This window comes from Miscanthus floridulus, chromosome 2 (genome assembly GCF_019320115.1).
Source record: "Miscanthus floridulus cultivar M001 chromosome 2, ASM1932011v1, whole genome shotgun sequence".
Lineage (NCBI taxonomy): Eukaryota > Viridiplantae > Streptophyta > Magnoliopsida > Poales > Poaceae > Miscanthus > Miscanthus floridulus.
The window spans coordinates 57,255,115-57,267,032 of record NC_089581.1 but is presented as its reverse complement, the minus strand read 5'-3'; the positions used below and the strand labels follow the sequence as shown (position 1 = coordinate 57,267,032).

The window sequence follows — 11,918 nt, the reverse complement described above, 5'->3', positions numbered from 1 at the left end:
CCCACGGTCATCGTCCAAATGGCAAAAACCACCGTCGGCGCCGTCTTCGCCCCCCTCCCGTCGTCCGCGCGTCCCCTTTCCACGGCCGCATCCGCCACCTCCCTTCACTGATAGCGCCGCCGCCGCACAGGAACTCAGGAACCCCTCTCGCATCTCCCCTCGCTTCCCCGCAACAGCGACGGCCGGTCGCTTCAAGTGACCTAAGCACCTGCGCGCCCCCTCCCTTCTCCTTTTCTTCCCCCCGGCCCCCGTCCCTATGACCTCTTCCGCCCCTCCGAACCCTAGCCCCGTCCCCGTCCCCACTCCGATCCCCACCGCGAACGGGACCGCCTCATCACCCAAGGATCAGCCGCCGCAGTAGCAGCAGGGGGCGGCCAGGAGGAGGCAGCGGCGGCGGATGGGGGAGGTGCCGAGGCTGCGGAGGCGGGAGTAGCAGCCGGTGTTGCGGCCGAGGCTATGGAAGTGGATGGGGGCTCTGGCGCGGGGGATGCGGAGGTGGGCGTCTCGGTGGGAGGAGGAGGAGGCGCTGGGGCGGGTGGAGGAGCGCAGCAGGCCTCGCCGGCTACCGTGTTCCGGATTCGGCTCAAGCAGTCGCCCGCGAGCCTCCGGCACAAGATGCGCGTGCCCGAGCTCTGCAGAAACTTCAGGTGCGCGTGGCTGAGCATCCCTGCGCTTCCGTCTCCATTTCCTTTGTTTATGCCAAAATCAAGTGTTTGTTTTGAACTCAGCTCCTTTTCGGATCAGTGCTGGATGTCAGTTATGTTAAGATTTTGGCGACGGGTGCATGGAATAGTGGAATCACCGACTTCTGAGTCATTATGAAGAGAGTGTGTATGCGGCTGCGATTGCATTATTTGTCCTTGATCTAGAACGTTGTAAAACTTGTTTGGAGGGCTCCTGTGGCCGTATATTATTATCTAATAACTTCGGTGTGTTCATTTTATGAAACTGTACTACCTTCCGTAGCTTACAATTTGAAGACCTGTTTGGGCAGGAGGAGAATTGTGGTGGTAGCGGGGATGGTTAGATCCAAATCCTTTTGATTGTGTTTATTATTTCTTGATTTTCTGGTTTCCTGTTTCTACTAGGAAGCGTGCCCGTGCGTTGCTACGGGATAACTAATAATTTATGCTAAAAACACACGGATTGCACGATAAGATAACAATACTGTTAAATTAAATACCAATGTTAAAGTGACATTTAATCCAAAAAGCAAAGTTTATGAAGTTAACATAGTCACGAAGTGCGTGGCGTCGTAGGCTCATAAACTCTAGAGCTTCCAGAGATTGGGTCGAATCCAACCTAGAGCCTCGGAACCCTGTATCTTTTCCTGGACGGGTTTCACTTCGGATGTGCCGGTAGCAATATCAACGATCTCCAGTCGATGGACCAAGTCGTATGGATCCCCATACAATGGCTCAGACATGTAGATTTTGTTCTCCTTGTATTTGGATACACTTGTTCCACTGAAGCTTTCATCGAAATGTTTAGACACGAACAATGTCTGATCACCGATGTCCCTCACCCTGGACCACTCCGGCGTACGGTTGTGGAGGTTGCACTTGTAGATCGCGCTGCTGTAGGTGAAGCTTTGTGTCTCGTGGAACGTGCTCACCATGGCACCCACAATGTGCAGCTCATCGTTTGATTCCAGGTAGCTGCGGTGGCAGAGCCCCGTAGGTGGCGACAGCGATAGCAGTAGCGTCGTGGTTGGAGTAGCGCCGGCGGCGTTGCTGCTAGAGACGAAGATTTCTCCAGTGCAGTCGATCGCCAAGAACTTGTCTTGGCAGTAGACGATGGACCCCACGGAGAACTCCAGTTTGGTGTCGAACAGCGTCCATGCGCTGTCGACTCCAACCCAACAGAACGCGACCTCCGTGGAGCACCCAAGCATGGCCATAGCCACGCACTCGCGGCCGGCGGCGTCAGGCGGCGCCAAGAGCACAATCTCACGGAAGAACACGTCCCTCATGTCTTCTAGCTTGATGGCTCTGTCTGCGGCATCCACGTCCCCGTAGCCGTTGGTGGGATGGAGGACCCACCGGCCGTGGACCCTAGACACGCGTTCCGATGAGGACGTCGCCGCGACGTGTTCGCCTGCTGGCGGGAGCTCAACGCGGGGGGCACGGGCACCGGCGAATGGATTCAGCAGTGTCACGGACGCCACCTCGTCCATGAGCGCCACCCACCCACACGAGGAGCCGCACGCCACCTTGCCGCGTAGGTCGGGCAGCGTCTTGGACAAGACCTTTTTCTTCGGGACGCAGTCGAAGCCGACGCGGTCTGAGTCGGGGTCGAACGGGAGCAGCAGGAGCGGCCCGAAGGTCGCGAACGGGCCGGCGGCGTGCCATGGGGAGCAAGCGGATCGGAAGGACGCCGCGTTGTGGCCTGACGCGAGACGCTGCCCGATGGACTCGAGGAGATCCTCTGGCGGATTGGATCTCCAGTCAGGGAGAGGTTGAGACCTTCTCTTGGGATTGGGAGGCTGAGCCATGGAAGACAGATGACATCAACTATGGTTCACGTAAGAAACAGCAAGCGAGAGCGATGGAACACGTGAGCGTGAAACCAAATAAAAGGAGAAAAAGCTGTCCCTTTTGCAAATGCAAAGAGGGGAAGTAAATAAATGTAGGCAGATTTGGCAAGGTTCTCAGAAATGCAAAGATGTTCCTTTTGTCTTAATTCTCTTTCCTTCTGTGTTAATTTTCTTTCCTTTTGCTCGTTGCCATGCATGCTGGTGCATGCAAACATGCAATGTGTATATGGATAGCACAATAATTTTCTACTTCCTATTTTATCGTGATTTCTCTATCACATGACTGGCAATATTTAATCAAGGAGAATGGCACGATCAATCAGTAATTAAGATGTCGTGGGATCGCAGGCGTGGGCAGACGGACGAACCAAAACATATGTCGCACCCAAAAATATCGCATCAAGCATCAGTGTATCAATGTCAACCATTGACTCATCCTCTAGAGTTTACAAATGTAAGCCATGGCAATAAATTACAACAATTCAGGACAAGTTCAGTGAGAAATCCCTTTTTTCAAGGTTTAACTTCAGTGATAAATCATCATTCTTTTTCTTGCCTGTCTACATCAGATTGTTCAAAAATAAACAAAGATCAATCCACAGACATTTTGCAGTGCAGAGATAACTTTATGACCTGACTTGGTGTTGCTGTTACGGGAACACTAATTCAGCGAGCGAGGTCTAGAGGTGCAAAGGCCTAATGCCAAACATCTGAATACCATCCAGTGTAATAAAAAAATTAGCAAGCCAAAAATTCAGTGGCCATAAAAAAGTTGACAAGAGAAAAGTATCTAATATATTTTACCAGTAAAGTATGTAACATTGGTACACCAAACTCATGAATTGAGACTATCAGTAAATAAATAAGGCTCGAGCTACTTGAAACGAGATTGGTACAGACAAAGGGCTAACTATGCTAAAAAACAATGGCATCCAATGTGCAGGCACACAATATCGAAAAAATAGATGATTAACTATATAACAAGAACGTCTGCAGCATCATGAACTATGGTTGTGTAACATCATGAACAGCGAGTGATGGAGGACGGGCGACGTCAATCGGTCTACATATGCGAAGACGACGGCTCGGGTGCACGACTCAGGTGGCGTTGAGGTAGCGGCGCGGTAGCCAAGGACGACGGCTCGGGTGCATGGCGCGGGCGAACGGCGGGGACTACGGCACGGACGTCGTGGAGGCGGCGGTGTTTCCAGGTGCATGATGCGGGCGAACGGCGAGGACGACGGCGCGACGTCGTGGAGGCGGCAGTGTACGTTGCGCACGGGGAGGATGACGGCGCGGGCGCACAGACCAGACGATGGAGCAGGTCGTGGAGGGGAGATCGCACGGGGAAGGGAGATCGCACGGGGAGGTGAAATTGCGGCGACCTTGCAGCGATCGATGATGTAGCCACAGGTGCATCCACTGGTAGGCAGAAGGTGGATGATCCATTGCTGTTGCTTCTCCACTACACGATGAGGAAGAAGTAGGGGCGGCTCGATCGTGCAGGGGCTTGAGGAATGGGGCGCGCGACGATCGTCTCCGTGCAGCGACCAGTGACGGGCTTGAGTCCTACCAAGAAGACGTGTTCGATCGTGCAGCGACGATGGTCTTCCGTGTTTGTAGCGCATGCAAATCAGGGTCAAGAATTTCATATTTGTGACACGAGGGCGGTATGATCGAGCGTGAGACGTGGGTGATCGCTTTCCTTGTTTGAGGCAATTAGGGTCAAGACTTTCCGTGTTTGTAGCGTATGCAAATCAGGGTCAAGACTTTCCGTATTTGTAGCGCATGCAAATCAGGGTCAAGACTTTCCGTGTTTTCTTCGCACCAAAGGACGCAACATGCGGGAGATGTCGTGGGATCGTAGGCGTGGACAGACGGACGAACCAAAACAAATGTCGCACCAAAAAATATCCACACTTTGTTCTTTTTAGTTGTAGAAGATAACTGCATTTGTCTGGTATGTAGCTCGGCTAGCTAGTTATTTTTATCCTAATCTTACCTCCAAACTAGTCGGTAACTTTTTGCTTTGATGGGGCTCTTTACTGCAGTGCAGTTGCTTGGTGTGGGAAACTGAATGCAACTGCTTGCGCATCATAGACTTGTGCACATATTCCAAGGTTAGATTTCTTTCACCTTTCTCAGGCCTTGTTTAGATTGCTTCAAAGTTCCAAGTTTTTTCACTCTCTCTCCATCACATCAATTTTTGGACGCATACATGGAGCATTAAATGTAGGTAAAAAAAGTAACTAATTGCACAGTTTGGTTGTAAATCACGAGACGAATCTTTTGAGCCTAGTTAGTCCATGATCGGACAAAGTTTGTCAAATACAAACGAAACGTGCTACAGTGTTCAGATTGCAAAAATTTGCAATCTAAATAAGGCCTCAGATATGTTTTGTGCCTTGATTGCCTTGCACATGTATCATTTAAAATGTTTAAACTATGAGGGGTGTCTTAGTGGAGCTTGTGGTAGAAAAGCGCTGTTTCTTTACTTGAGCAGAAACAGTAGGACATAGCCCTACTGGTAAAATTATAACTCATGTATAAGCAGAGTAAACTATACAAGTAATTTATAAGGGGTGTTTGAGGACTCCGGGAGCAGCGCTACAATACTTGTGCAACAGACGACAAAAGATAGGAAAGTATAGATTCGTAACATAAAAAAAATCAAAACATTAAGGCCCCGTTCGGCTTACCTTATATTCGGCTTGTTCGGCTTCTTTTTTTAGCCGGAACAGTGTTTTTCTCAGCCAGAACAGTGTTTTTCAGCCACTTCCGAACGGGGCCTAAGACTGGGAGTAGTAAAATGGAGATCCTCCTGATGTCAATGCCTAGCAAAGAATGCTCGAGTATTCACCCTCTTATTGGCATTTTTTATCCACAGTTTTTTGTATGAAATATTCTGTGGCATAAAATTATTTAATTTATTTCTCCAGCCCCAATTCAAGTCCTCCATTTTGGATTCCTATACATATCCTGAATCCAGAGAGACCAACAGAATGCGCTGTATTCAATGTGAAAGCAGGTACATGTTTTTTTTTTATCTGCTACACAAAGTATTCTTAACTATGGTTTACTTGCATGTTATTCTTTGCTAGACACATGCCTCAAATTTCAATCCCAGTTATATTTTAGTGGTGTAATTGTACTCAGCTTATGACTGTACAAGCAGATGCAGATCAAGTTTGATACTCTGTTGTCTGCTTATGTGAAATAAATAAATCTATTCATTTTTTATAAAAACGATCTGCTCTCAGCATATTTCACTGTAATTGTATTGTCAATTGAACAGATTCTCCACGTAACTTTGTTCAGTTCATTGAATGGTCTCCTCGGTCCTGCCCTCGTGCATTGCTAGTGGCAAATTTTCATGGGGGGTCACTATATGGACACAGCAAACATAGGTGAGTTATTCCCTTGAGATGGATGCATCATTTCTTTCTAGAGCTAACTTTGCAGCTCAATAAGAACATGAGTTTCTCTGATAGCTGCCTCAAACAAAGTTTTATATTTGATGTTATCAAATATTTTCCTACTAATCACTTTATTCTGCGGTGAAGGGTCCTGTAAATCTTGTACGTGATGCAAGCTCATGGCAGCGTGAACATGAATGGCGTCAAGATCTTTCTGTGGTGACCAAGTGGTTGTCAGGAAAATTTCTGGTACGTTGGTAACACACATAATACTCCATGCTGTTTACCTTGACAGTTTAACATGCCCCATTGTGGTTAATTCAACAATGCTGCTGAATGTCCCTGTTTCCAGTTTTCACAGATCAGATTTCTTGGGCACCATAACAGTACTCAGAGTCATTATATTTGTCAAACACAATATTCAAATTAATTGTAGTGTTTTGTTAAGATCCAGATTGCTGTTCTTACACCCCAGTCTATGTACAGGTAAATACTTTTGAAGGGCATTTTGGTCATCCTTTATTGAAAAGTGCTACTAACTAGATATGCCATACACACATGCCTTGGTTATAGACTTATAGTTGACAAGTTCTTTTGCAAAGGGACAGGGTTGCATGTACTAAGTGGAGAGGGGGGGGGGGGGGGGGGGGGGGGGGCATCAGGAAGATAGAATCATATCTCATAATTCTTTATTAACATCAATTAAAAAAAGTATTCAGCCTTAAAGCATCAAATACGAAACTAAAGGAAAATTAGGAGTACAGTATTGGGTGGCCTTATTGGCTTCAAAACAATTGGATTATAGATAGAAGAATAAGAGATACCAAGCTATAAGCCTTTAACTGCTGCTAAATTTGTTGTTCTTATTGGTCCTGCAGTATAGATGGCTTCCTACAAACTCCACTAGTTCAAACCTGAAGACCTTTGAGGAAAAATTCCTCACCCAACAGCCTCAGAGTTTATTAAAAAAGGGGCGTACCTAGTGCAGAGAGCTCCCGCTCTGTGCGGGGTCTGGGGAAGGGTGTCAGTGGCAAGCCTTACCCTCGCCTGTGTAATGCGAGGAGACCGCGACTCGAACTCGGGACCTTCCGGTCACAAGCGGTAAGACTCTACCGCTTGCACCAGGCCCTTCAGCCTCAGAGTTTATTATGGAATAGATTTTCTTGGCAGGTTTTGCACATATAATTTACTCCTGAAAATCTGACCTAAGCTTCTTGTTGCAGTGGGATGTCCAAGTATTCTATGTGTTTGTTCAGTTTTTTCATCAGGTTCTGTTCAGCTTCATTGGTCACAGTGGCCTTCTCAAAACTCAGCACATCCTAGATGGTTTTCTACTCGCAAAGGGCTTCTAGGAGCAGGACCCAGTGGCATAATGGCTGCTGATGCTATTGTAACAGAATCTGGAGCTTTACATGTTACTGGGGTACCCCTTGTTAATCCATCCACTGTGGTTGTTTGGGAAGTGATGCCAGGTCTTGGAAATGGTATTCAGGCAACTGCGAAGATAAATGCAACAAGTTCTGTTCCTCCGTCTCTGAACCCCCCTTCATGGCCTGGTTTTGCTCCGCTAGCGGCCTACCTATTTTCTTTGCAAGATTATCTTGTTTTCCGAAGAAGGCAATCGCCAAGGTTACTTGCAAATTCGCAAAAAAATCAAGATTCTGCTATCCAGAAAATACAGCACATGATGAATGCTAAGACAGAGGACAACAGTACGACAGTAAGATCTGGTATAGGAGCTGCCAAAGTAGAAGATGGCCAGTCTACGCTTGGTGGGCAATTTGTTCTTGGTGCGAAGGGTGCTGAAGAAAATCCGATTGGCAAATCTGTTAGAATAGGTTCTGGCAACGCTGGGCAAGGTTATACTTCAGATGAGGTGATTATCAAATTCTTGGCAAAATACAGTATTTTTTGTCGCAACCTAGGGTTTGTTCAATGGAAATAAGCAACATCGTATATATATCAGTTAAGTAGCTGCACAAATCCCTTTTTTTTACACTGTTTAATATTGAGTGATACTAAAGGAAACTTTGGGAGTTAGTGCGATCGAACTGATCGTTGGCATTTGAGCTTTTCTTTAGTGAAGAAGCTGATGATGTTCCAAATGCGCTGGAAAACTTTTGTGACCTGAACATAGTGACTAGTTTGGAAACAACTATGTTTTGGCTCCTGCATTTCTTTGGAAATGTCTAGCCTTGGTTGCTATGGTAGAACACATGTCGATATAGCCATCATATAGTGGAATTGCATCTGTAGGTTATTTTGGACCCTTGATTTAAGCAGTTTAATATTTCATCCAGCCTAGCATGGACAACGGTTTGATTGCATAATTTGTTTATGATCTCTTATTAGTGATTTGCAGGATGCAACATGTTTGGTGGACCCTTGTCAGAACCAGATGATTTTGGTCCATTGGACAATATGCCTCGTCTAAAAATTAATGGTTCCATCAACTCTCATTTGTCTGACATGGAAGAGGATGATGGCAGTTCCATTGGGATTCGTAGTCTTTGGCCAAGAAAGTGTAGGTTATCTGAAAGAGATGCGGCATTTGGTCTGAAAACATCTGTAGGTCTTGGAGGTTATCTAGGTGTCATGGGATCTCGAAGGGATGTTGTCACGGCTGTGTGGAGAACAGGCCTTGATGGTGAATGGTACAAGGTGAGTATGGTTATGGTTGCTTTACCTTTTGCTGTCAAGTCTGGGTTCATAGTTCCTTGACGAGTTTTTATTAGAGTGCTCTCCTGATATACTTTGACACCTAAATTTGCTGTTTCTTCTTTCTAGTGCATACGATGTTTACGGCAAACTTGTGCATTTGCGCATCCTGGTGCCCCAAATCAGACAAATGAACGTGAGGCTTGGTGGATCAGTCGGTGGAGCCATGCCTGCCCAATGTGTGGGGGTTCATGGGTGAAAGTTGTTTGAGTGGGTTCATTTGGCAACAACTTAGCTGCTGATTGCTTTCTTGGCAAATATGTATCAACTTCTATAGTTTTGCATCTAACGCTACTCCTAGATTCAGGTTCAGGTCAGAGGATCATGCTTGGTCTACAGGCACATATACTTGGCGTAACAACTGTGGAAACCTATTGTAGAATTAGGAGCAATTCTGGTGGTCTGAACCATGTAACTAACATTTGCATTATGCTGTCTTCGTGTACGTAGTGTATTATTAACCAGTGGCATTCCTTACTAAAAGAAGAGCGACATTGTTACATGTTCAGTGCTGGACGTAGGTTTCGTGTTTTGTCCGTGCCTGCGTGCGCGTGCACGTGTTACTTTTGAAATGGACGTACTAATGGAGGTATGCTTCCTAAACAATCGAAAGCCGCGTTAATCTGACTTGTGTTAGGAACCCCTGCTGGACTTGCCTTGCTGGGAGAGGATAGCCTTGCTCCACCAAGCAAGGTTATTTTCAGGTGTTTGGTATACGTCGTTGTTGTTTCTTTTATATCATGCGTGCTCGGTGCTCCACCAGGCATGTTTTTTTTTTTTTGTTTTGTTCCTGTCGTGTGTTTGATGCATTGTTGTTCGTATTTCTTGAGGAATGTATGTTTTGTTGTCGCTGCGTTCTACAAAAGGAGGTGCTGCTCAAATTCTTTGTTTTGCTATATAATAGTAGTTCCATGAGTATAGGGTATTACAATTGCGACTGTCAAGCAGAAATGGTAGTCACAGGCCCGATATTCTTACATCAATTTTTGGGTGGGCCATTTTTGCAAGGACGGATTAGTGCAGAAGCTAGGAAGAGTTTTGATTATATATGGCTGAGGAGGGACCAGAGGTGGCGTTTGGATAGTGGGAAATGAGGGGAGGGAATGGGAAATGAAGGGAGGAAAATATCCTAACCCATGTTTGGATTATAGGCATGGGAAATAAGAAGGGTTAGGGATAGGGAAATCGAAACCAAGCGGGAGGGGTGGAGTTACGATGGGAAATCCACCATCGCAGCCACACCTCGCCAAGCTGTGCGAGACGCCGAGACGACAGAGCTGCAGGCCGTCGCTCGCCTCGGAGATGCCGCGCCGCCGGAGCCACCGCTCACCTCGAATGGGCAAGGCCATTTGCATGCTGCCACCGCTCACCTCGAATGCCACCGGATGCGTTGGAGCAGGAGCAAGCCAAGGCCATTTGCAGCTGCCAGCGTTGGATGCCTGTCTTTCCTCCCTGTCTTCTGTCAGATGAGCACAAGCTGTTCGGTTGGCTGGTTCGTGAAAAAGTACAGCTGGCTGGTTTGTGTGAGAGAAAAATACTATTTTATTTAAAAATTTACGATCGTTTACGATGAGCCGCAGCCAAACGAACAAGCCTGATGGACACTGAGAACCGTCGGGCATTTTTTTATTAGCAAAGTAGTGAGTGGATCCCACATGGAGCTGCTATCCCAAACCAAATTGCCAAACAAGAGATAGGAGATTAACCAGACCATAACCCAGCGTAACCCACCTATTTCCCTATCCCTTTCTCAAATTGTATCGAAACGCCACCAAAGGGTAATACTACGTACCGTGTTCTGCTTCATGGGTATGCTTCTAAAGTAGCTTTTGTTGAAAAAATTGAATGATTTCATGGTATGGAACGGTATTCCACTTCCACCTGACCATGTCTGCAGCATAAGCATCTACATGTTGTAAGGGCAGAACGTTAGTTGAAGCTTTGCTTTTATATTTGACAAAATACGGCAGCAAGGATTGGGCCCTGGTGATGTTTCATATAATACAATAATCACTGGCGTGGCTTGGCTGGTAAAACTGATAACAATGAAACTCCTCGATGCTATGGTTTTGATTGGCTTGAAACCTGATTAATTATCTTATAATATACTCACTCCGTTCTAAATTATAAGTTGCTTTAATTTTTTTTGGTACTTAAAATTTATTATGTATCTAGACATACGTTAGATCAAGATGCATAGCAAAATGAATGTATCAAAATGCATCCTGTTCGCTTGATCGTTTCTGTGGCTTATAAGCTGGCTGACGTTGTTTTGTTGTGAGAAAAAAAACACTATATCATGACTGATAAGCATGGCTGATACCATCAAGCGAACATGGTCACGATTAATGGCCACTGTAAAACTGGAGGTGCAGGATGCACTATCTCTGTTCAGTCAAATGCTGAGTAAGGGAGTTAAGCCTGGCTCTATCTCACATCCCATGACATGGCAAGTGTTTCTCAGACATTGGCGACTGCTGCTAGCCTTCTTCGAAGGAAGTCTATCTCAAAGCGACACACAGGTGGAAATTTTGCAATATAATATAATTGTAATAGGGATTTTCGAAGGTAATTGTGTTGATCAAGAAACTATGCATGAATCATTTCAACTTTCTCATTATCGTCAAGAACTTTAGAGGCTCTTCTAACTTAAGCGGGCATAATGGGCTCTTTTTAACAAAAAAAAACTATATATGATTGAAGTTTTATTTGTGTGTTGTATTTGAGCTTTCCTTTTGGACTTCAGGCATAATTCACCTTATGTTTCATATATTCAGCCTGTTCGCTTGTTGGTTTCAGCCAGGACTTATCAGTCATGGTACAGTATTTTTCTCGCACAACAAACCAGCACCAGCCGGGCTTATCAGCCCAGAAACCAACCAGCGAACGGGCTGATTGTCTTAGTAATTGTATTTTTGCCATTTTAAGTATTGCATGTTTTCAGTTGCAGGTTTTCTATAGTTGCTTTGGACATGTGCTTATTATGTAGCACCACATTTGTTCACACACCTGCGGTCCTATACAGAGAATTTCCATTACATGTTTTCAATTTATACTTCGCACATGATGTTATTATTTTCCATCGAAGTTTCAGCACATGCCTGTGGGCTGTGGCTCAATGGAACTTTGATTAGGGATTCTGTGAGAGCATCTTCTAACTAAAGGCAAATCATGGAATATGGTTATTAGTCAGCATCTGTACCTCTAGAAACATCATGGTTATTAGTCAGCGTACTCCCTAGGAAGGA

General features: G+C 45.8%; 1 protein-coding gene, 1 long non-coding RNA gene and 1 pseudogene across 2 annotated transcripts; 2 read left to right on the top strand and 1 right to left on the bottom strand.

Annotated features, from left to right (window-relative positions):
- Nucleotides 1–7,313, top strand: LOC136524467 (mediator of RNA polymerase II transcription subunit 16-like; annotated as a pseudogene).
- LOC136524456 (putative F-box protein At5g55150) lies at nt 749–4,577 on the bottom strand. Its single transcript, XM_066517827.1, has one exon. The coding sequence runs from the start codon at nt 2,492–2,494 to the stop codon at nt 1,271–1,273; it is 1,224 nt and encodes a 407-aa protein (XP_066373924.1). The 5' UTR covers nt 2,495–4,577; the 3' UTR covers nt 749–1,270.
- A 386-nt stretch (nt 7,314–7,699) lies between the features above and the next one.
- Nucleotides 7,700–9,158, top strand: LOC136524476 (uncharacterized). The gene is made up of 3 exons (XR_010776190.1): nt 7,700–7,828; nt 8,305–8,613; nt 8,740–9,158. It is a non-coding gene; the product is annotated as an uncharacterized lncRNA (long non-coding RNA).
- The last annotated feature ends 2,760 nt before the right edge of the window (nt 9,159–11,918 follow it).

What these genes read in the sequence shown, in the direction of transcription:
- LOC136524456 (XM_066517827.1), bottom strand. Translation starts at nt 2,494, where the DNA reads ATGGCTCAGCCTCCCAATCCCAAGAGAAGGTCTCAACCTCTCCCTGAC.